At 36.9% G+C, this 26,619-nt stretch overlaps 1 protein-coding gene and 1 long non-coding RNA gene across 3 annotated transcripts in view; one reads left to right on the top strand and one right to left on the bottom strand.

The window, feature by feature from the left end:
- Window positions 1–5,238, top strand: part of LOC111821448 (uncharacterized) — a 20,665-nt gene extending 15,427 nt beyond the window's left edge. Inside the window, exons 4-5 of the long non-coding RNA XR_002824873.1 lie at window positions 4,229–4,291; window positions 5,021–5,238. This is a non-coding gene — a long non-coding RNA (uncharacterized LOC111821448). The remainder of the gene's footprint in view (window positions 1–4,228; window positions 4,292–5,020) is intronic.
- RUNDC3B (RUN domain containing 3B) overlaps window positions 1–26,619 on the bottom strand; it is a 159,092-nt gene that overhangs the window by 42,823 nt on the left and 89,650 nt on the right. Inside the window, exon 9 of one of the 2 annotated variants that reach the window (XM_004381494.2) lies at window positions 4,197–4,343. The exons of the other annotated variant lie outside the window; for it this stretch is intronic. Within the exon in view, the coding sequence (XP_004381551.1) occupies window positions 4,197–4,343 (147 nt within the window). The remainder of the gene's footprint in view (window positions 1–4,196; window positions 4,344–26,619) is intronic. 2 annotated transcript variants of the gene reach the window in all.

Raw genomic sequence — 26,619 nt, 5'->3', positions numbered from 1 at the left:
AAACCTTCATCTAAGGTACAAAAAAAAAAAATTATCTATGTGGGATCAAACTGACAACAGCAACTCAAAAGGTTTGATGGGAGCCTAGGAGGCAGTGAATTGAAGATAATGGTGATAGAATCATTTGGAAAAGGATAGTGAGAATAGCAGCACAACTGGAAGAACGTAATCGATGTCACTGAATTGTACATTGTAGAAATTTCTGAAATGGTGTGTCTTTGGCTATGTGTATTTTCAACAAAGGAAAAAAAAAAGGTCACCCAAGGTTGAGAAGGGAGAGTGTTGACATGTCGTGGGGTTGTTAACCAGTGTCATAAAACAGTATGTGTACTGACTGTTTAATGAGAAGTATTTGTTCTGTAAACCTTCACTTAAAAAGTACAACAAAAAATAAAAAATAAAAAAAGCTTTAAGTAGAAAATATAAATATGATGACAATTAATATAATCTTTTGAGATAAGAATGTGTGAATTAGGCAGTAATCTAACAAGGTTATATAGCTGATAATCTAACAAGATTATGTAACAGACTATATATAAAGACAGTAACACGGAATTTATTGGAAACAAAAGAGCAAACAATTACTCTAAGGGAAACAATTACTATTTAATTTGAAAACTTACTACTTAATTATGTATTTAAAGGAACAATTACTCAATTTAAAGGAAAGTCCTTTATAGAATTATTTATTGTTGAGTTTTTGCAATAAGCCTACAATGCTTTAACAATTTTTAAACATGATATTCCCATGTTTGAAATGACTGAAAAGATATAAAAACCAGCATAGCTAATCTTGTCAGGTCTAAGTAATCCAGAAATGAACTAGAAATCATATTTTTAAAGCTTCATAAACAATATAGTAAACGGAAGTAAATTAAAAATCTTCTATTTTAAGAGGTATCCTACCATGAGTAGGTGATAACCTAGCCAAAATAGGTAATGGCTCAATTTAAGAAATATCAACAAGACCAACAAATTCATTAAATAAACCAAATAGCATACTCTCTTTCTTCTCTAAGTTGTGTGTGAAAGAAGTCATAGAGATTCTAGATAAATAGCTATAGAAATGCCATATTTTTAGCAGGAAAAATCTACTAGTATTAAAGCTGTGACTAGTTTTAGGGCTAGTTTCTCTCTCTCCAGACTATCAAGAGAGATAATGATCCTTATTAAATAGGTTTTGGCCACCTTCCTCATAATTTGTAAGGTTTCTGTTGAACATATGTAAGGTTTCTGTTGAACATATTGAAGACATTGGTCGAATTAAAAGGAATTAATGATCAAGCAGTTCAGGAGCCTTGGCTTATATTATAAATTTGAGGACAGCAAAAACTGGATCTCCATGAAAAGGTATGATTTGTTTCAAACATGATTTATAGAATATTCCTCTGTTCTGAAAATCTAAAGCCTCCATTTCTACATGAGAAAGTTGGGGTTATTTTATTTAGAACAGTTGGGGATTTGCTGGTCATTTTAATTTTATATAAGGTTCAGAATATAGAGCTTAGAACTTTGGATGGGATACTTGCCAAATCTGGAAGATACAGGACTATATGAACAAAAAAAGACTATATAGAGTATAAATAAAGATTTACCAAGCAGCTGTGAAGTGCCAGGCAATTACCTCATTTGATCCTTATAATTTTGTTAGACAGGCATTGGAGCCCTGGTGGCTCAGTGGTTGAGAGCTTGGCTGCTAACCAAAACATCAGCAGTCCACCAGGTGCTCCTTAGAAACCCTATGGGGCAGTTCTACTCTGTCCTATAGAGTCGCTATGAGTCAATACATGTATGCAAACCGATCAAAGAGAAAAAGTGCTGTTCAGTGTTACACAGCAAGGAAGTAGCGGAGGTTATTACAAGTCCTGACTTTAACCTCTGTGCTCTCTGTACTACACTGGAGCTGCATGCTTTTTTGTTCAGGGATATCAATTTGGCAACAGGGCCATCTAACAGCAATACCAACTTCTAAGGACAGGTCAGATACAGGATGTGGCTGGAAAGAAAGGGTTGTCCCTTCTTAAGCTAATGGAGTAACTCAGTCAAGAAGTATAAAACCTGGATCCATGTAAAACATGAATAGAAAGTTTCACTGCCTTCTTTTTTGAGATTGCAATTACTTTTTCTGTTATTATCATACCAAACCAAAAAACCAAACCCACTGCCCCGCAGTCATTCCAACTCACAGCGATCCTACAGAACAGAGTAGAACTGCCCCAAAGGCTTTCCAAGGCTGTAAATCTTTACGGAAGCAGACTGCCGCATCTTTCTCCCACGGAGCAGCCAGTGCGTTCAAACCAGTGACCTTTCCGTTAGCAGCTGAGTGCTTAACCACTGTGCCACGAGGGAATTTTAAAAAAAACAAAACCCATTGCCGTCAAGTCAATTCCAACTCATAGCAACCCTAGAGGACAGAGTAGAACTGCCCCATAGAGTTTCCAAGGAGCACCCGGTGGATCTGAACTGCTGACCTTTTGGTTAATAGCCGTAGCTCTTAACCACTATGCCACCAGGGTTTCCACTGTACTGTTATAATACTTTGTAAAAATTATTTGCTATTACAACATTAAGATAAACTAGAAATAAATCTTCCACTCTTTGACTCCGCAACAGGTAACTCCACAGGCAGGCAGGAGTACATGCCTTTTGGCAAAAAAATATTTTACTTTTCCACTACTTTAAAGTGGTGATGTGGAAACTGGGATAAAAAGGCATAGTTTCTTAACTTACCAAGATTTAATGTTATGACATTTTTGCAGTTAAAAAAGCAGGAGCATGTCATATGTTATATATAGAGATGGTACATGCTCCAATTATTTCTATAAATTCAAATTTTCAATCATAAATTAAAAATACAAATAAAATAATATTCATCTATTAAAATAAATATGGCACAGAAAGGTAAAATTATATACTAGAATAGTAAGATACACTGTAGTTATTCATAACTTTGATAAAGGTATATAAAGGAACTAGATCCCAATCCACAAAAGACCTAAAGTCAACACCCTGAATCATACTAAGAAGCTTGGTTTAGTAGATGTTGAAGAGGGTTCTACTGATTTATTCTGTAAATATCTGCTCTTTTTTTCCTACTTATCTCCAACATCAATAAAACAAGACAAATGCATTAAAGTTCCTAGCAATTCTCTTAATAACAAAAGGCCTGGAATAATGACAAATTTGAGTTCTGTCTTAGACAATTGAAAAAAATCATAGAGTGAAGCAGGTGGCAGTTATGTCTGTGCTAAAACATTCCTTGTAGAAATGTCTGGCTATTAATTACCTAGTGAAGGGTACCCTAAGAAGCACAGCTTCTATGAGTGACATTTAAAAACATGGACTCTAAAAGAAGAGTAGGGAAAGAAACAAAATGAAGGAAAGAAGCGAAGAGAGGAAAGAAAGAATAAAGAGGGAAGAGAGAGGAAAGAGAAGAAAGAATAGAAGCGGATGGCAGGGAGAGAAAGTGGGGATAATCAGAAAATTAACAGAAGAACAATAGAAAAGATAATGAAAAAAATGACTAACATGTTAAAGTGACTAAAAGCCAAAAGAAGGTAATACATTAAGCAAGTTCTAAAATGAAGATTACCTAAAGGAACACAGCCTAAGATTTTGCAGCTCTCTCAACATTAGAACACTATGACTAAATGAAGTAGTCCTGAACATTTGGAGAAGGAAATAGAAAAAGGATCTATGGCTCATAGGTGGAATGATCATATCTTGTACAGCTTCTGAAAACTAGATCTACTGAAAATGAGCAAAACTCTTCCAGACTCATTAAGAACAAGTATCTTTCCATCCTTTCAGGAGATGGAATTTCATTTTCTAAGTAGTAGGAAAATTAATCCTAAAGCAAACACAACACCAAAGGTAGAATTCAGAAACAGCTCATTAAACACAAGCTCAATGATTTAACTGAAGGATTGGCTAATGACAGTGAGAACTGGGTAGCTGGTACATTACTACATAACAACTTCTCAGATATTTTACTTCCCCAGGGTGCCTTGGCTCTAAAACATTAACATGTTCACTGCCTTAATCTAACCTTACCAAGCCAAAGTAGTCCTAAATCCTATCTTTATCCTAAACTAATAATGAATTTAAAAAGAATAACTGAGAAACCAAAGTGAATAGCTATTTGGTTTCGGTGCTAAATTTGTTAATTAGTTGGAAAAAAAAAGTGTTACACTTACTCATACCACTGTTTATTGTGTTTTCGGTAAAGCAACGTATCCAAGGCAACAGCATTGACATCCAGAGCTCCTGGGGAAGGCCACTGGTTGGTGAGGTGGGCAGTTAACTCTTGTCTTGATCTTAAATCATTATTCTTTAGCACAGTCCTGTGAATATTAAGATGGTGAGTGCTTTTGTCTTTACTGTTCTGCAATGGCAGAGGACCCTAATGGTATCAACTTAGGCCCCCATAATTCATCTTTTTCAAAAGGCAGGTTAATAGATTACATACAGAGCTACAGCAAGGCTGATTGGGGCTATGACTGTTCTGTCTTCTACAGTATGTACTTTTAATTCTTTCCCTGCTGGCTACAACAAATTACTTGTGAAATTTAGACTTCCTATGGTTTCCACAGATATATTCCTAAAGGACATCACTGTTTGGAAATAACCAAAAAACAAACCAAAAAAATCTTTATGCTGCTTTTTACATCTTAACTAAAAAACACTGGTGCTATCTTAAAGGTACAGCTTATTAGATGTCAGTTAAAATATGAATGTAAAAATTCCACCTTATGATTTTCTAATTTCAAAATTCAGGATCAATCTATGAAAGTAATTTAACTCAGTATCAAAAAATAATGAAAATGAATTAAAAAAATGAATGTAGAAAATTTAAAATAAAAAATCCAAGAGATTCTTGTATGTTTTTTATAGAAATGACTAATCTTCATGAAAATTATTCAATCAATGACAAATGCATTGAACAATATAATCCTCTCAAATATTTCAACTACAGAATGAAGCCATTAGAATAACTCATGGCATTCTCTCCTTTTTGTAGAACTGTTACTCGTTAATAACAACTTGCAAAAGAATTAGATTTTTGCCAGAATTTCAGCTTCACCAACCGATCACTGTCGCAAGACTAATCCAACACTTGAATTGGTAAGTGAAGATAATTTAAATACGTAATTCTCTTTGCAAAAGTTTTACTCTATAAAGGGCCCTAAAATACCATCTAACCAACCTACTTCCTCAAACAGGAGTCAATGACTTTCATGTAACAAGGTTCTGAGCTATCAACTCAGAAGCAGTGAAGTAATATGTGTCTGCCACCAAAGCTCACAGACAATACTCCTGTGGTATATGGCAGAGTCGGGGAGGTGCTGCCAGCACAATCCTGTGCTAGCGAAAACCTGCCTCTCACAGGAGCTATTCAGAGTGGAAAGTGAGAAAGGCAAATGTGCATCTGTGAGGAAATGACATTGGTAGAACTCAATAATAGTACCTGAACAATCTCCAATTTAGAATGTTTATGTTTTTTGGAAAGTGAAAAGGTTTTATACCTCATGAAGCAGAAAGATGAACAGAAGTTTCACAAAAGTAAGATTTTACACATTTGTCCGTGGACAATTTTTGACTAATGACAAATTAAGGTAATGTCTTTAGACCTCTGTGCTTAGAAATTCTAATGATATTGTTTTCTATGGGCAGCTTCCAGTCCTCTGAGACAGGAGATTAGAGATTTCAGTGTTTTTTTATTTTTCTGCTTATTGAATACGTGTATTTTTGTCCACAGAGCATCTTTTTTTTTTTTTTTGAGGAATGTGGAGACAATAAATCCGGGCACTTGCCCTGTCACCATGAAGAGGAAAGGTTCCTGGAGGGTCCTTGTGTACAGCCCCTTTTTTCACCACTCTAGTACACTCTGGGACAGGCAAATGAATTAAGTTAGGTTGAAAACCCTACCCCTGCATTTTGAATCTTGACTAGAGTAATAAACAGACAAAGCAGTTTAGTGACTCATTCTAGCAGCAGGGTCCTGGCCCAACTGCACCAGCGAAGAGATCATTCCGGCAGTTTTTGCTTCTCAGGCCTCTAAGGTGGCTATGCCTACCTCTTTCTATAGGCTCTCCTGGCTGTCTATCCATTCTGTCAGTTGTTGATATCTTTCCAAGGCATTCTCCTGGCTATCTATCCATTCCGTTAGTTGTTGATATCTTTCTAAAGCATTCTCCCAGCTGTCTATCCATTCTGTTAGTCGTTGATATCTTTCTAAGACATTCTATTTGTGCTGAAGAGAATTAATCAATTGACTATTTCATGAGTTCTTTAAATGTACTCTCAAATGCCTAACCTGAACATGTCTTTGTTGGATATATGTAAATTCAATATACTGTGGATTTACAGACACAAAACCTCTCTAATTAAATTTGGAATCCAGCTCTCAATATTTTGAAATAGTTTGAAACAAAACTGGATAGTTTTCAGTTAAAGTTCATAGAGATGTTTCATTTTTCAGAGGAAAAACAGCTCAGTATCTTAAACTCTTCTTGGCATGGCTGTAATCTACAGAAGCAGAATGCCAGGCCTTTCTTCTGTGGCACCACCAGGTGGGTTTGAACCACAAACCTTTAGGTTAGTCTAGTGCAAAACCATTTGCACCACCCAGGGACCTACAGGGCTCCCTACTGTGGCATATAAAGTCCTTCCTCATCTGGCCACTCTCTACCTGTCTAGCCCCCAAGACATACACACACTCTTGCCCTCTATGCTTGAGTGAAAAGGAGCCACCATGCAGGGCTCTTTAATGCCTGTGTTTTTATGGTTTCCTCTGCCTGGAAGACCGATCTCTTTCCATATGAGTCTATCAAAAAATCTGTACCACAGATTTTTGCTAAGGAATTAGCGTAAGAATCATGGCCTTCTTAAATCTTTCCAGACACATTCTCCTTTACAATAAAATCCTTTGTCCTCACTGTATCCCATAGAAGCCTCTATCATAGCACTTGTAAAATCATGTTGTCCTTATTATTCTGTTTCCTCTCTAAATGCCTTGAGAGCAGGGAATAGAACAAAAATATTTCTGTATTCTTAGGTGCAAGCCCAGCACCTAGGATAGAAGAGTGGTTCAATAAATGTCATCAGAATGAACAAATATCGAACTCTAAAACAGCAAATTTTATCATTATCAAAATAAGCTATGGCCCACAATTCTGAATCTAAAGGACAACACAGAATCTTGAAGAAAAGGAACCTTGAAAAATAATCTAATCTGCAATGGAAGACAGCAAATATAGAATATATTCTACTTCAAAACTATTGGAAATTAAATACCACTGCATCTTTATTGCTTAAAAAAAAAAAAACCAAAAAACACCTAGGTAACTTTCAACATTTAGGGAAGCAATGAAATTACTCTTAAGAGCATAATAATTATCACTGCTCTGCTAAAAATAACAAACTTCTAGTCTAGTGGTTCTTTACCCTGACTGTGTATTAAAATAACCTGGGAAGCGTTTAAGAAAAGATTAGAACTCAAGTCTCACCTCAGATCAATTAAATGACATTCTATGATAGTGGTAATGCAGACAGCTAATGAAAATGAGGGAAACCCTCAGTGAGATGGATTGACATAATTCTGCAACAATGGACTCAAACACACCAACGCTCATGAAGATGGTGCAGGAATGGGCAATGGTTCATTCTGTAATACATGGGGTCAACTTAAAGGGAACTAACAACAACATGATGGTGGGACCCAGACAATGGTATATTTTTCATACTCCCCAATGTGAATCCAATGACAAAAAAAAAAAAATTAAACATTTTACTCTTGTGAAATAATAAACTAAACTACATCTCTCTCTGCCTGCTCCTTCTTCGTCTTTCATGGGCTTCTACTAGACTTAATCCTTAAATGTTGATGTACCCAACGATTCCCACTTCTATTTACAAAGTCCTCAAACAGTTTCCCTGTAAATAATGTGTACACTGGCTTCAAAACTGAGGTCCTACATTCTTTTGAGTTCTAAATATTACATTCATTATTTTAAAAGAAAGAGGAATAAGTAAGATCTCTATAATTTAGTCTCTTTCCTTCCTTTCAGAGATTAGGCTCAAGTCTACTGCTACTTCCAAGCTCTTTAAAAAAATCTAGGAATTTATACTCTACACGTTGGTAGTACCAAACCAAAAAACCAAACCCGTTGTCATCAAGTCAATTCCAACTCATAGTGACCCTAAGGACAGAGTAGAATTGCCTGATAGGGTTTGCAAGGCTATAAATCTTTACGGAGGCAGACTGCCACATATTTCTCCTGCAGAGCAGCTGGCTGTTTGAACTGTCGGCCTTTTGGTTAGCAGCCGTAGCTCTTAACCGCTGCACCACCAGGACTCCATACTTTGATAGTAGTGCTTAGCAAATTTAAAAAGCTATTCTTTTGTTCATGTGTTTGATTCTGTATCTTGTGGCTTCATACTTGAAGTTATTCTCTCTCCCTTATTTACTTCTTTCTCACCTCAGGGGCTGTGCTGATGCTCATGATGCAGTTACACTTTCAGGTACTGAATATATATAAGGCATACGACCCTTGGTAGTTAAGAATTTAATATTTTGATTCCAATTACTCCTAAGCAACCCCAAAGGTCCATGACATGAGACAATTTTAAGTTTGATAAGGCAATATATTTGAAGCCCATGGTCTATGAGATGAGTTTTGAGAGAGTCTAGCAAAATGCCTACCATCACCACTGCAGCAAACCTTTGTTATCCTCCACTTATCACGTATGGTCTGATGGGCTGTAATTCTTCAGATGTACTCCAGTGACTTTGTGAACATGGCACACTGAGAAAACCTTCAGCTATAATCTTCATGAAAATAAAAAGAATCTATTATACCATGCCCATAATAATGCAGAGTTTTACACTAATGGGCAAAATGGTTAGGAAGACAGCATCAGAGGCCAAAAAAAGGGAAAGCCACCAAACAGGAAGTTGTTATGTACTCCACTCCATAACTCCCTTAGGAACAATAGGGTAATAGGGTTACTCTCCTCTAGCTTCTCTTGACTACTTTGGAAGCAGAACAGGAGCATCACTCAGATGCTACTTGTTTATTATTAGTCTCTACCCTCCACCCAATGAAACTCTGTAAGGACAGGAACTATGTTTTGTTGATTTATGAGTCACCAGCACCTAGAACAGGTCCTGGTTCATGCACTTACTCAATAGCATTTGTCAAATGAATTAATTAGTATCAGAGAAGTTACAAAAGCAAGTTAACACCAACAGTAGAAATGGGAATTTACTCTTCTTTATTCATTTAAAGTCTTCCAGAATTGGGAAATGCTTATATGGTTTATGACTTCCTAACTTCTTCATCATGTTAATATAAAAAATTCTTTATTCATGTGTTTTTGTCTCTTTGTTAACATTAGGTATAATCACGGGTTAAAGATTCACTTTCCAATTATTTCCCTTCAAATAAAACATTGTGGAAGAAAAAGCCCAAAGAGGAGCCAGAATCTAAAAATTACAAATTGTTTACGTATATGTTTATGAAATAGTCTTGTCAAAATACTGAACCCAAATCTAATCAAGACTCTTAGAGCAGCAGTGGTTTTCAACCCTGGTTGCATTTTAAAACTTGACAAATTCTTGAAGTAGAAAGAGTTATTAATGAGTAATTTAAAACTTAAATGAAAAGCAAATGATTCTTTTTTTTTTTTCCTCTTTTAAAAATGGAAGATAATCCATGCCTCCTTGGAGGAACGGCTGATCCCAGGTCTGAAGCAGGGAATATATGAGCTTGGGGTATCTTGTACTAGAAAGCAAGAAAGTTATCAAAGACAAATGGGTCACATTAGAAGGACACAGGAAACAAAAGAAGGAATTTCCATTAGACAAGATGGGACAATTTGAGCATCAAATAGAAAAATAAGTGTAACTGATAGAAGCACACTAAATATAGGCATTTCTGCTATAGTGCAAAAACAGTAAAACAAAACAAACAAAAAGTGGTCTGCACCACATTTTAGACCACAAAGAAACCTTCAATAAAGTCTAAAACAACAAAACAACACAAAGCATTCTCTCCGATCACAATGCCATAAAAGTAGAAATCAATAACAAGAAGAGCAAGGGGAAAAAAATTGAATACATGGCAACTGAATAACACCTTGCTTAAAAACAACTGGGTAATAGAAGAAATCAAAGAGAGAATAAAAAATGTCCTAGGATCAAATGAGAATGAAAACACATCATACCACAATCTTTAGGGCACAGCAAAGGCAGTGCCCACAGGTCAATTTATAGCAATGAATGCACACATCAAAAAAGAAGAATGGGTAAAATTAAAATGTTAGCCCACCATCTAGAACAAACAGAAAGAGAATAGCAAAAGAAGCCCACCGGAACCAGAAAAAAGGAAATAATAAAGATTAGAGCAGAAATAAATGAAATAGAGAACATAAAAATAACAGAAAGAAGCAACAAGACCAAAAGTTGGTTCTCTGAAAAGATCAACAAAATTGAGAAACCAGTGGCCAAACTAACATAAGAAAAACAGGAGAGGAAATAAATAATCCACATGAAAAATGAGATGTGGAACATTACAACAGACCCAACTGAAATAAAAAGGATCACAACAGAATACTATGAATACTATGAAAAACTGTACATCAACAAATTTGAGAACCTAGAGGAAATGGACAAATTTCTAGAAACACACTATCTACCTAAACTAACACAAGCTGAGACAGAAAATCTGAACAGACTCATAATAAGAAAGAGGTTAAGGAGGTAATAAAAAAACTCGAAACAAAAGAAAAAAATCTGGCCTGGATGGCATCACTGGAGAACTCTACCAAACATTCAGAGAAGAGCTCATACAAGTACCACCCAAACTATTTCAAAGCATAGAAAAAGAAGGAATACTTCCAAATTCATTCTATGAACCCAGCATAACCCTGATATCAAAGCCAGGCAAAGACACCACAAAAAAAGAAAATTATGGACCGATATCTCCCATGAATATAGATGCAAAAATTCTAGCCAACAGAATTCAGCATATCAAAAACATAATACACAATAACCAAGTGGGATTCATACCAGGTACAAAACGATGGTTCAACATTAGAAAATCAATCAATGTAAAACCACCACATAAACAGAAAAAAAGAAAAGAATCACATTGTCATCTCAATTGACACAGAAGAGGCATTTGATGAAGTCCAACATTCATTACTGATAAAAACTCTTAATAAAATAGGAATAGAAGAGAAATCCCTCAACATAATAAAGGGCATCTATATAAAACCAACAGCCAACATCATTCTCAACTGAGAGAAGTTGAAAGTATTCCCCCCGAGAACTGGAATAAGATAAGGATGCCCTTTATCACTGCTCCTATTTAACACTGTGCTGGAAGTCCTAGCTAGAGCAATAAGGCAAGAAAAAGAAATAAAGGCATCCATATCGGAAAAGAAGAAGTAAAACTACCCCTATTCGCAGATGATATGATCCTATACACAGAGAACCTCAAAGATTCCACAAGAAAACTACTGGAACTAATAGTCAGCAGAGTAGCAGGATACAAGATCAACATACAAAAATCAGTTGCAGTCCTATACACCAACAAAGAGAACTTCAAAAAGGCAATCAGGAAAGCAATACCATTTATAATAGCCCCTAAGAAGATAAAATACTTAGGAATAAATCTAACCAGGACGTAAAAGAAAAATACAAAACACTACTGCAAGAAACAAAAAGAGACCTACATAAATGAAAAAAACACACCATGCTCATGGATAGGAAGACTCAACACTGTGAAAACGTCAATCCCACCCAATGCGATTTACAGATATAATGCAATCCCAATCCAAATACCAACAGCATTCTTTAACAAGATGGAAAAGCTAATCATCAACTTTATACAGAAAGGAAAGAGGCCTCGGATAAGCAAAGCATTATTGAAAGAAAAGCACACTACCTGATCTCAGAACCTACTATATACAGTCATGGTAGTCAAAACAGCCCGGCTGTAATACAACAACAACTACATACACCAACGGAAAAGAACCGAGAACCCAGATGTAAATCTAGTCTATGGTGAGCTGATCTTTGACAAAGAAATAAAGTCCATTAAATGGGATAAAGACAGTTTTCTTAACAAATGGTGGTGGCAAAACTGAATGTTCATCTGTAAAAACACGAACAGGACCTATACCTTATACCATACATAAAAACTAACTCAAAACGAATCAAAGACCTTAAACATAAAACCTAAAACAGTAAGGATCACAGAAGAAAAAAATAGAGACAATGCTAGGGGCGCTAATATATGGCATAAATACAATACAAACCATAACTAACAATGCGCAAACACCAGAAGAGAAACTAGATAACTGGAAGCTCCTAAAAATTAAACACTTATGCTCATCAAAAGAGTTCACCAAAACAGTAAAAAGAGAACTACAGACTGGGAAAAAATTTTTGGCTATGATATATCTGACAAGGGTCTAATCTCTGAGATCTATAGAATACTTAAACACCTCAACAACAAAAATAACCCAGTTAAAAAATGGGCAAAGGATAGGAACAGACACTTCACCAAAGAAGACTTTCAGGTGGTTAACAGACACGAGGAAATGCTCGCGATCACTAGCCATTAGAGAAATGCGAATCGAAACTACAGTAAGGCACTATCTCACCCCAACATTACTGGCACAAATCAAAAAAAAAAAAAAAAACAGTAAATAAGAAATGTTGGAGAAGTTGCAGGGAGATTGGAACTCTTAGGTGCTGCTGGTGGGAATGTGAAATGGTACAACCACTATGGAAAAGGACAGGGTGCCTCCTTAAAAAGCCAAAAATAGAAATACCATACGACCCAGGAATCCCACTCCTAGGAATATATCCTAGAGAAATAAGAGCCGTCACACGAATACACATATGCACATCCAAGTTCACTGTAGCATTATTCACAATAGCAAAAAGATGGAAACAACCTAAGTGCTCATTAAGAGAGGAATGGATAAACAAATTATGGCACATACACACAATGGAATACTGTGCAACGATAAAGAACAATGACGACTCCCTGAACTATCTCACAACATGGATGAATCTGGAGGGCATTATGCTGAGTGAAGTAAGTCAATCACAAAAGGACAAATATTATATGAGACCATTATTATAAAACCTCAAGGAAAAATTTACACACAGAAAAAAACCATCTTTGATGGTTACAAGGGAGTAGAGGGGTGGGCAGGGGAAATCACTAACTACATAGTAGAAAAATGTTAACTTTGGGGAAGGGAAATATAACACACAATATAGGGGAAGTCAGCAAAACTTGACCAAGGCAAAGTCATAGAAACTCCTAGACACATCCAAACACCTTGAGGGACTGAGTTATTGAGGCTGAGGGCTGAGGACCATGGTCTCAGGGGACATCTAGGTCAACTGGCATAACATTGTTCATAAAGAAAATACTCTACATCCTACTCTGGTGAGTGGTGTCTGAGGTCTTACAAGCTTGCGAGCAGCCATCTAACATATATCTATTGGTCCCAGTACATTTGGAGCAAAGGAGAACAAAGAAAACCAAAGACGCAAGGAAAACAGTAATCCAAAGGACTAATGGATCACATGAGTCACAGACTCCACCAGCCTGAGCCCAGAAGAACTAGATGGTGCCTGGCTACCACCATCAACCACTCTGACAGGATCACAATAGAGGGTCCCAGGCAGAGTGGGAGAACAATGTAGAACAAAATTCAAATTCACAAAGACCAGATTTACTCGTCTGACAGAAACTGAAGGAACTCCTGAGACTATGGCACCCGGAGACCCTGCTAACTTAGAACTGAAGGCACTCCTGAAGTCCACCTTTCAGCCAAAGATTAGACAGGCCTATAAAACAAACAATAACATACTTGAGGAACCTGCTTCTTAGTTCAATCAAGTATACAAGACCAAATGGGCAACAGCTGCCCAAAAACAAAGACTAGAAGGTAGAAAGGGACAGGAAAATGATGAATGGACATTAGGAACCAGGGTGGAAAGGGAAAGGGGGAGAGTGCCAACACATTGTGGGGATTGCGATTAATGTCACAAAACAATTTGTGGATAAAATTTTTGAAGGAAAAACTAATCTGTGCTATAAACTTTCACCTAAAATACAATAAAATTTTTAAAAATTACACCAAAAATGACTGGTCTTAGGGGGTAAAGTAGGGTTAGGGGCTGACAGCTCAAAACTATTCAACTTTCTAACAAGAGCATTAAAAAAAAAAACAATCCTAATAAAATTATAAGTCCAAATAAAAAGATTTGTTAACTTCCTATTAAGTAAAGAAATATTACAATAAATCTAGATTTTAACAACAACACAGTATAAGCTGTTTGATGGAAGAGGGTATAACAAAGACTTCTGACTCATGAAAGGAAGGGTAAAATGCACAAAGATGGGGTAACTACTAAAAAAGCACCTCCAAGACAGAGCTAAATTGAACCAGAGGAATGCCTAGTAAATGAACATCATGTACTGTGAGAGACTGACATCTATTGGTGGCTTGTAGTATTTGTGTGTATTAGTGGAGTCTGCATTCAGCTGGTGTTACTTGTGAAACATTAACCTCAGGGAAAAACCAACTATGAATTAAGGTGATTTCCTTGTGATACTGACATCATCCCCTTATATAAGAATCTTCTATGAGCTAACTCAAATTGTAGAAGAGATTACAGGCATACCTCAGAGATGCTGCAAAACACAGCAATAAAGCGAAAATCACAATAAAGCGAGTCACACAACAGTGCATATAAAAGTTAGGTTTACACTACACTGTATTAAGTGTGCAACAGTATTGTGTCTAAAAGAAAACAATGCACATACCTTAATTAAAAAATACTTTATTGATAAAAAATCCTAATCATCACCTGAGCCTTTGTTGTTGTTTTTGTTAGGTGCCGTTGAGTCAGTTCCAACTCACAGCGACCCTATGTACAACAGAATAAAACACTGCCTGGTCCTGCACCATCTTCACAATCATTGTTATGCTTAAGCCCATTGTTGCAGCCAGTGTGTCAATCCATCTCATTGAGGGTCTTCCTCTTTTTCACTGACCTTCTAGTTTACCAAGCGTGATGTCCTTCTCCAGGGTCTGATCCCTCCTGGTAACATGTCCAAAGTCTGTGAGATGTAGTCTCACCATCCTTGCTTCTAAGGAATATTCTGGTTGTACTTCTTCCAAGACAGATTTGTTCATTCTTTTGGCAGTCCATGGTGTATTCAATATTCTTCTCCAACACCACAATTCAAAGTCATCAATTCTTCTTCGGTCTTCTTTATTCATTGTCCAGCTTTCACATGTATATGAGGTGAGTGAACACACCATGTCTTGGGTCAGGTGCACCTTAGTCTTCAAGGTGACATGTTTGCTTTTCAACACTTTTTAAGGAGGTCTTTTGCAGCAGCTATGCCCAATGCAATGCGTCTTTTGATTTCTGGACTGCTGCTTCCATGGGTGTTGACTGTGGATCCAAGTAAAATGAAATCCTTGACAACTTTAATCTTTTCTCCGTTTATCATGATGTTGCTTATTGGTCCATTTGTGAAGATCTTTGTTTTCTTTATGCTGAGGTGTAATCCATCCTGAAGGCTGTGGTCATTGATCTTCATCAGTAAGTGCTTCAAGTCCTCTTCACTTTCAGCAGGCAAGGTTGTGTCATCTGCATAATGCAGGTTGTTGATCAGTCATCCTCCAATCCAGATGCCCCGTTCTTTTTCACATAGTCCAGCTTCTCAGATTATTTGCTAAGCATACAGATTTGAATAGGTATGGTGAAAGGATACAACCTTGACACACACCTTTCTTGGTTTTAAACCATGCAGTATCCCCTTGTTCTGCTCAAACAACTGCCTCTTGGTCTTTGTACAGGTTCCTCATGAGTACAATTAAGTGTTCTGGAATTCCCATTCTTCACAATGTTATCCATAATTTGTTATGATCCACACAGTTGCATATCTTTGCACAGTCAATAAAACAGAGGTAAACATCTTTCTGGTATTCTCTGCTTCCAGCCAGGATCCATCTAACATCAGCAACGATATCCCTGGTTCTACATTTTCTTCTGAATCTGGCTTGAATTTCTGGGAGTTCCCTGTTGATATACTGCTGCAGCCGCTTTTGAATGGTTTTCAGCAAAATCTTACTTGTCTGATATTAATGATATTGTTTACTAATTTCAGTAGTTGGCTGGATCAACTTTCTTGGGAATAGGCATAAATATGGATCTCTTCCAGTCAGTTGGCCAGGTAGCTATCTTCCAAGCTTCTTGGCATACACAAGTGAGCACTTTCAGCACTGCATCCATTTGTTGAAATATCTCAATTGATATTCCATCTGAGCCTTTAGTGAGTCGTAATCTCTTTGCTGGTGGGGGGTCGTGCCTCGATGTTGATGGCTGCTGACTGATCCATGTGGTGGCTGCTGAAGGCTGAGGTGGCTGCGGCAATTTCTAAAAATAAGATATCAATGAATTTTCCCCCATCAACTGACTCTTCCTTTCACGAAAGATTTCACTGTATGTAGCGTGTGATGGTGTTAGATAGCATTTTACCCACAATAAAACTTCTTTCAAAATTGAAGTCAATCCTCTCAAACCATGCCATTGCTTTATCAACTAAGTTTATGTAATATTCTAAATCCTCTGTTGTCATTTCAACAACGTTCACAGCATCTTCACCAGGAGTACATTCCATCTCAAGAAATCACTTTGTTCATCCACAAGAAGCAACTCCTCATCCGTTAAAGCTTTATCATGAGATTGCAGCAATTCAGCCACATCTTCAGGCTCCACTTCTAATTCTAGTTCTTTTGCTGTTTCCACCACATCTGCAGTTACCTCCTCCACTGAAGTTCTGAACCCTTCAAAGTCATCCATGAGGACTGGAATCAACTTCTGCCAAACTCCTGCTAATGTTGATATTGATATTTTGGCCTCCTCCCATGAATCACCACTGTTCTTAATGGCATCTAGAATGGTTAATCCTTTCCAGAAGGTTTTCAATTTACTTTGCCCAGATCCATCAGAGGAATCACTGTCTATGGCAGCTACAGCCTTACAAAATGTACTTCTTAAATAACAAGACTTGCAAGTTGAAATTACTCCTTAATCCATGGGCTGCAGAATGGATGCTGTGTTAGCAGGCATGAAAACATTAATCTCCTTAGGCATCTCCATCAAACATCTTGGGAGACCAGGTACATTGTCAATGAGCAGTAACACTTTGAAAGGAATCTTTTTTTCTAAGCAGTAGGTTTCAACAGTGGGCTTAAAATATTCAGTAAACCACATTGTAAACAGATATGCTGTTATCCAGGCTTTGTTGTTCATTTATAGAGCACAGGCCGAGTAGATTTAGCATAATTCTTAATGGCCCTAGGATTTTCACAATGGTAAATGAGCACTGGCTTCAATTTAAAGTCACAATCTGCATTAGCCCCTTAGAAGACAGTCAGCCTGTCCTTTGAAGCTCTGAAGTCAGGCAGTGACTTCCCTCTAGCTATGAAAGTCCTAGGTGGCATCTTCTTCCAATATAAGGCTGTTTTGTATACATTGGAAAACTGTTGTTTAGTGTAGCCACCTTCCTCAATTATCTCAGCTAGATCTTCTGGATATCTTGCTGCAACTTCTACATCAGCAGTTGCTGCTTCACCTTGCACTTTTATGTTATGGAGACAGCTTCTTTCCTTAAACCTCATGAGCCAATCTCTCCCAGCGTCAAACATTTCTTCTGCAGCTTCCTCACCTCTCTCAGCCTTCACAGAAGTGAAGAGAGTTAGGACCTTGCTAAGGGCAAGCTAAGGCTTTGGCTTAAAGGAATGTTATGGCTGGTTTGATCTTCTATCCAGACCACTAAAACTTTCTCCATATCAGTAATAAGGTCTGTTTCACTTTCTTACCATTTGTGTGTTTACTGGAGCAGTGCTTTTAATTTCCTTCAAGAACTTTTCCTTTGCATTTACAACTTGGCTAACTTTATTCAAGAAAGAGGCCTAGCTTTCAGCCTATCTCAGCTTTCAACATGCCTTCCTCACTAAGCTTAATCATTTCTAGCTTTTGATTTAAAATGAGAAACGTGCAACTCTTCCTTTCACTTGAATGCTTACAGGGCTATTAACTGACTTAATTTCAGTTTTTTTTTAATATTGTGCTTTAGATGAAGGTTTATAGAGAAAATCAGTTTCTTATTATATAGTTTATACACAGTTTTTTGTGACATTGGCTGCCAACCCCGTAACATGTTAACGCTCTGCCCTTCTTGACGTTGGGTTCCCCATTTCCATTAGTCCAGCTGTCCTGTCCTCTCCTGCCTTCTCATCCTTGCCCCTAGGCTGGTGTGCCCATTTAGTGTCATATACATGGTTCAGCTACCTAATTTCAATTTTGTTGTGTCTCAGGGAATAGCGAGGCCCAAGGAGAGGGAGAGAGACAGGGGAATGGCCGGTCAGTGGAGCAGTCAGAACACACACATTTATCGATGAAGTCTGTCGTCTTATGTAGGCATGATTTGCCCCAAAACAATTACAACAGTACCATCAAAGATCACTGATCAAAGATCACCGTAACAGATATAATAATAATACTGAAAAAGTTTGAAATAATGCAAGAATTACCAAAATGTGACACAGAGACACAAAGTGAGCACATGCTATGAGAAAAATGATGCTGATAGACTTGCTTAACACAGAGTTGCCACAAACCTTCTATTTGTAAAAAATGCAATATTTACAAAGCACAATAAAGTGAAGCGCAATAAAACGAGGTATACCTGTATATATAAAAATCCACAAGTTTATAATCATTCTCAAAAATAAAAGAGAGAAAGCAAAACTAAAAAGTAAAGTTTTCATCTCATTAGTAGCCATTAGAAAGAGCAGGGCATCAGTATCTTACTCTGAAAATTAATAACATCCTGTAAGAACTGTATTTCAAGGTAACCAACAAATAGCCCTAACTGATGTTCTTTGTTACAGATGATTCCAGCCAGTAAGTGCAGAAGGAATAATAACTGGGAAAGTATCATTTTATAAATCCTAATAAATCAATTGCTTCAGGTAATGCTCATCTATCACACAAGCCATTAGGTGAAAGTCTGATGAAAACTTTTACAAAGGAGGAATTAGGCTGTCACCACCTGAATCCACTGTTTAATCATAGCATCAATAAAAGTAGACAACCAGTGTGCTTCCTGATATGATACAATACGAAGAACACAGCATCATCCATTCTTACCAAAACAATTAAACATACATTTAACCCAAACCCTTAGAGCAGTGGCACTTAATCCTGGTTGCACATCAGAAACACCTGGGAAGCTTTTTAAAAATACCCTTGCTTGGGTTCCACCTTTACCCTATTAAAATTTCTGAAGGTGAGGTTGAGTCAGGATTTTTTTTTTTTTCCTGTATTTTTAAAAAGCTCTCTGGGAACCTTCACCAAAAACACAGTAAAATATTATTTTAAAAAAAGCTCTCTGAATGATTCTAATGTATAACTAGGGTTGAAAACTACTAATCCAGAATTAACAGGATACAGTTTAGAGGACAGAAAGCAAAAGGCGGTGCTTCTTAAACTTTAATGTGTCAATTAATCACCTGCGGATCTTGTTAAAATATAGATTATGATGCCGTATGCCTGAGTTGGGGCCTGAGATTCTGTTCCCAGGGAATGGTAATGCAGTCAGTCCACTATGAGTAGAGAGGGTATAGACCAGCACTGTCTAAATAAATAATCATAACAGTCACATATGTAATTTCAAATTTTTTAGTAGTCACATTAAAAAGAAACAGGTGAAATCAATTCTAATTACTTATTTCCATTTATATTATCATTTCAACATGTAATTAATACAAAAATCTATAAATCAGATATTTTAGATTCTTTGTTTCATACTATTTTGTGTGGACATTACCTTACAGCACATTTCAATTCCAATTAGCCACGTTTCAAGTGCTCAACAGTCCCAGGTGGCTAGTAGCTAATGTATTGGACAACACGGGCATAGAAGAACAAGCTAAATAAACGACAAGGCACTAATCCATAATGTTGATCATTCTATAGAAAAAGTTGCTAGGTATCTGCAAGAAGATAATAGTAGGAAAAGTACAGGTGGAGGAAACTGCTCTAAATTAAAGATACACAAGGACCCAAGCCATGGTCTTTTCAATTGCCTCATGTGCATGTGAAAGCTGGACAATGAAAAAGGAAGACATAAGAAGAACTGATGCATTCTAACTGTGGTGCTGGCAAAGAATACTGAATATACCACAGACTGCCAGAAGAATGAACAAATCAACCTTAGAAGAAATACAACCAGATTGCTCCTTAGAATCAAGGATTGTGAGACTTCAGCTCTCTGACTTTGGACACAACATCAGGAAAGAACAGTCGCTAGAAAAGGATATCGTGTTTGGTAAAGCAGAGGGCCAGTGAAAATGAAAGAAACCCTCAGTGAGATGGATGGACACAATAGTCACCACAATGGACTCAAACATAGCGACGATCATGAAAATGGCACAGGACCACGCACGGGCGGATTACCCAATAAGCAAGGCAAAATTGTTCACTACAGATTCGTAAGCACAAGTAAGCCCATGCTTACCTGGCTTACTAGGTAAACCATTCCTGTCAGGGACTGTAAATTTGAAAACAGGCTTGCATTTTGTAGGAAGGTGCTGTGGGGTTGGGAGAGAGACAGATGCGAACCACACCTAGAAGCAGAATCTTTGATGTGGTGAACAAATGTGAAATTGTTCACTACAGATAAGCTTATTGGATAACGCACCTCTGGGACCAGGCAACGTATCCTGTTATACATAAGATTGCCATGAGTCAGAGATGATTCAATGGCAATTGAGAATAATAACAAGAGACATAATGCCAACTGGTGGAAAAACTTCAATTTTTGAATTTATTATTAGCATTTATTTATTAAATACATACTTTATGACTTTGTTTTATTCCTGATTCAAACAAATCAACAATAAAAAGATTTTCTTTTTTTAGGCAATTGGGAAATCTGGTTATGAATGAGCATCAGGTAATAAAAAGAACTAAGTGTGACAGTAACTGCGGTTATGTGAGAAAATGTCCATATTTTTTAGAGACATGTATTAAAGTATGTAGGAATGAAAGAATGAGATTTGCTTTAAAATAGTTCAGCAAAAAAAAATAAAAGAGAGAAGGAAAATGAAAAAGATACGGGATTAAAGCAAATGTGAAAAACTCTTGATAACTTAAATCTGGGTGATGGATAATCAGGGGTTTACTGAAATTGTACAATTCTCTCGTGTACACTTAGTTTTCTTAATAAATGAAAAATATGATAAATATATTTAGAATATAAATGTTACTTTTAATTTTTATAAATGTCAATTAAATGCTACAGAATGGAAATAGCTGGACAAAATGATATTCATATATTAATAATGATATGTGTTTTATAAATTCTAATTTGGGGAGACTTTTCATGTATTCATTCAGTGTAAAACATTTACTAAATAAGGGTGCAAAAGGTGAGTCTTTATTCTAATGATGCAGTTTTCTCAATGAAATATGATTAGTTTAATAATCATCTACATCATAGTATAGTCCCATCTGTTGGTAGGCCCCTGGCTCAAATAGATGAACATCTTCCCTGTAAGAGAATCTACCAGCAGTTTTAATGAATCATGACTAAAAGCAATAAGATATACCCGTATCAAATTACCACCTTTTTCTGCTGAAACTTTTCCCGTTAGCATCCAAGAAATTACAGAAGAACATGGTTTTACCCTATCTGGTAGGTACCATTTTCTTGATTTTTTTTCTGTCCTTATATGAATAATGGAGTATGCAATATATAGTAGCATGATTGTAATCTAATGTTTTAACAATTGTTACCTACCAAGACATGTACATGACCAGGAACTGTCATAATCTGTCAATTATTATGTGGGACATGATGACATTATTGCACTCTCATAGTGTCCATACCATCCATCCTAAACTTGAGAACCAGGATGCCACAACATCACTGACTTACAGTTTGAAGGCCAGTAGAGCGCACCATTGCTACTCACCATAAACTACACAAAATTGGTTCTTTAACTCAAACAGTAGCCTAGTTTTAGCAATGAATGATCAGCTAAATTCTTTTTTCTTCTACAATTTACACTCTTTAGTTTCTTTGCTAGGGAACCTCATAGGACAAATTACTATTGCTATAATCTCTCAAACTATAAACAGAAAAAATTTATCTGCTAACTAGAAAAAACTCCTGACTATACTTTTTTTTGGTATTAAATACGACAAAGCTGTTTCTGTTTTGCACATTATTCTATAGCTGTGTATTCCTGAGGTTTGCAATGAGTGTTTTACAAAGAATAATTTGCACAGTAGGTCATCTATCTGAGGGTCTAAGCTCGTCGATGATGACAATGCCTCCATCTCATATAGGGCACTCTTCAAATAATAATGTGATTGCTGAGGTCAATCATTACTAGCTTTTGAGCCCCTTCTGAAAAGAAACTATGCCTTATTCTTCTTCATGTTCTCACTACTTACACAATCCCAATCACAAAGTATACATTTAATAAATGTTTACTGAATAAAACTAATTCAAAAATGAAAAATTTTCATTTTTGGCATAAATAAATAAATATATTTGGCATAAATAAATATGACAATAAGTGAAAAAAGGCCAAAATCAGAATACATCTCATAATCTTATGACAAACTTTCCATATATTTATCTAAAATGTATAATTGATACTTTAAGCTTATTTATATTTATTTTATTGAATAAAGTTTAATGTATAAATAAAACGGAAGTTAAAACAATTACTGGGGAAAAATAAAATCAAGCTGTACCTCAAATTTCAATAAAATTATGAGAATAAAAACCTAGAATAATGCTATACCTCCCAGCAAAATAACATTATTCCTAATCATAATACTTGGAAAACTTAAGTGGTTTAATATTCTAAAAATCCACCAACCATTAACTCAGTCATTCAATGTACTTTTTTCACCACCTTATAAAATACCCCAAATTAGCACTGCATCAAACTATCAAAGAGAAAAAGAATTACAGTTAAAAGCAGCACCCATTAAGTAGTAAGTAACCATGTACGTCTCCTTCACATACATGGTATACACAATATATACTATGATTATAATTAATCATTGTCATTTACAAGCTAAAATTCAACAGTGAATTTCTCATTGTTTCCTCCATAGCATTTTGTCATGATAAGTTAAAACATTTTTAATTAATACTTATCTTTCTAAGTGAATTTACTAAGAAGTTTTTAAGGTTTCTATAAACCAAAACGTCGTCTTTGTGGAAGAGGGTGTGGAACCAGGAAGAGGACATAGAAGCAGGGATATCATTGCTGATGTCAGATGGATCCCTGGCTGGAAGCAGAGAATAGCAGAAAGATGTTTACCTGCGTTTTATTGACTATGTAAAGGAATTCGACTGCATGGAGCATAACAAATTATGGATAACATTTCAAAGAATGGGAATTCCAGAACATTTAATTGTGCTCATGCGGAACCTGTACAAAGATCAAGAGGCAGTTGTTCGAACAGAACAAGGGGATATCGCGTGGTATAAAGTCAGGAGAGGAGTGTGTCAGTTGTATCCTTTCACTATACCCATTCAATCTGTATGCTAAGCAAATAATCTGAGAAGCTGAACTATATGAAAAAGAACGGGACATCAGGATTGGAGGAAGACTTATTAACAACATGCATTATGCAGATGACACAGTCTTGCTTGCTGAAATCAAAGAGGACTTGAAGCACTTACTGATGAAGATCAAAGACTATAGCCTTCAGTATGGATTACACCTCAATGTAAAGTAAACAAAAATCCTCACAAATGGACCAATAGGCAACATCATGATAAATGGAGAAAAGATTAAAGTTGTCAAGGATTTCATCTTACTTGGATCCACAATCAACACCCATGTAAGCAGCAGTCAAGAAATCAGATGACTGGAGAAACCCTGAGAGTATGGCCCCCAGACACCCTTTTAGCTCAGTGGTAAAGTTACCTTCGAGGTTCACTGATCAGCCTGCGAGTGGACAGCCCAGTAAAACCATGAGAGTAACGAGGTACAGGAGTCCAGTGACATGGCCCAGAAGGCAGAAGGGGAGTAGGAAGCTGATGATAGGGAACACAAAGTAGAGTAAGGATATTGTTGATGTGTTGTGAGATTGTTAACCATTGTCATAGGGCAACATTTGTAGTAACTGTTAAGTGGGAGACTATTTTGTCCTGTAAGCCTTCATCTTAAGTGAGAATAACAGCACAATTAGAAGAGCGTAGTCAATGTCACTTAAATGTGTATGTAAAAAAAATTTTTGAAATGGCGTATCTTTGGCTATGTGTATTTTCACCAAAAAAAAAAAAAGTTGAGAATTTAGAGGGTTAAAATGTTGTGGGGTTGTTAACCAATGTCATAAAACAGCATGTGCGTTACTGTTACATGAGAAACTATCTGTTCTGTAAGCCTTCACCTGAAGTACAATAAAATATATAAAAAAAAAAAAGAAATCAGATGATGCACTGCATTGGGCATATCTGCTGCAAGACCTCTTTAAAAAGTGTTGAAAAGCAAACATGTCACCTTGAAGACTAAGGTGCACCTGACCCAAGCCATGGTGTTTTCAATCACCTCATATGCATGTGAAAGCTGGACAATGAATAAGGAAGATTGAAGAGGAATTGATGACTTTGAATTGTGGTGTTGGAGAAGAATACTGAATACACCATGGACTGCCAAAAGAACAAACAAATCTGTCTTGGAAGAAGTACGACCATAATGTTCCTTAGAAGCAAGGACGGTGAGACTATGTCTCACATACTTTGGAAAACTGTCAGGAGGGATCAGACCCTGGAGAAGGACATCACACTTGGTAAACTAGAGGGTCAGCGAAAAAGAGGAAGACTCTCAATGAGATGGACTGCCATACTGGCTGCAACAATGGGCTTAAGCATAACAATGATTGTGAGGATGGCGCAGGACCAGGCATTGTTTTGTTCTGCTGTACATAGGGTCGCTGTGAGTCGGAACCGACTCGACGGCACTAATAACAACAACAACATAAACCAAAACAGATGAATGTCTTTTTTATCCTAGCTATATTATACATTATATCATTTAATACAATGATCCATAAGATGAATACTATCTCCATTTTACAGATGAGGAAATTGAGTTTCCAGATTAATTTATTTAACGTTAAGATAGTAACTGGCAAGTTTAAAACCAGTATTTCAACACAGTCCTGATTTGCAAGAAGGCTCTTACATGTGGCTGGCCAGGTAGCTGTCTTCCAAATTTCTCGGCAAAGACGAGTGAGCGCTTCCGGGGCAGCATCCATTTGTTGAAACATCTCAATTGGTATTCCGTCAATTTGTGGAGCCTTATTTTTCGCCATTGCCTTCAAGTACAGCTTGGACTTCTTCCTTCAGTACTATAGGGTTTTGATCATATAGGTTGAACCTCAACCAATTCTTTTTTTTTTTTTTTGATAATTGATATGTACTTTATTGAAAAAGGGGCCCTGGCGGCACAGTGGTTAAGCATCTGACTGCCAACCAAAAGGTCGGCGGTTCGAATACACCAGTCGCTTCTTGGAAATCCTTTGGGCCAGTTCCACTCTGTCCCATAAGGTCACCACGAGTCGGAATCAACTCGACAGCAACGGGTTTTATCAAATAAATGATTATTTTGTCTTATGTACTGAATAGCAGGGGCTACACTGTCTTTGACAATGAGTTGGACAAGAAGTTGCTTTTAGAAGAAGGTAGGTCTAGTGTTGTATTATAATGATAATACCAAAACTCATTGCCATTGAGTTGATTCCCATTCATAGTGACCCTATAGGAAAAGAGTAGAACTGGCCCATAGGGCTTCCAAGGCTGTAAATCTTTTTTTTTTTCATTACTCTTTTTTATTGTTATAGTTTAAATGAAGTTTACATTTCAAGTTAGTCCCCCATACAAAAATTTATACATGCATTGTTACGTGACCCTATTGCTCTCCCCGTACTGGGACAGCACACTCCTCCCTTCCACCCCTGATTCCCCATGTCCAGTCAACCAGCTCCTAAGCCTCTCTGCCTTCCCCTCTCATCTCCGGACAGAAACCGCCTGTGTAGTCTCTTGTATCTACTGGAGCTAAGAGAAACACTCCTCAAGAGTATCACTTTATGTCCCAAAGTCCAGTCCAATCCCTGTCTGAAGAGTTGGCCTCAGATACTGTTTTATTTCTGGGCTGATAGAGAATCCAGGGGCCATGCTTTCCGGGGTTCCTCCAGTCTCAGGCAGACCATTAAGTCTGGTCTTCTTACTAGAATCTAAGTTCTGCACCCCACCTTTATCTTGCTCCATCAGGGACTCTCTGTTGTGTTCCCTGTCAGGGTGGTCATTGCTGGTAGCCGGCACCATCTAGTTCTTCTGATCTCAGGCTGATGAAGTCTCTGGTTTATGTGGCCCTTTCTGTCTCTTGGGCTACTACTTTCCTTGTGTCTTTGGTGTTCTTCATTCTCCTTTGCTCCAGGTTGTTGTGACCAATTGATGCATCCTAGATGGC

This window comes from Trichechus manatus, unplaced genomic scaffold, assembly GCF_000243295.1.
Source record: "Trichechus manatus latirostris isolate Lorelei unplaced genomic scaffold, TriManLat1.0 scaffold00085, whole genome shotgun sequence".
In the NCBI taxonomy this organism is placed as follows: Eukaryota; Metazoa; Chordata; class Mammalia; order Sirenia; family Trichechidae; genus Trichechus; species Trichechus manatus.
This window is presented reverse-complemented; position numbering and strand designations above follow the sequence as displayed.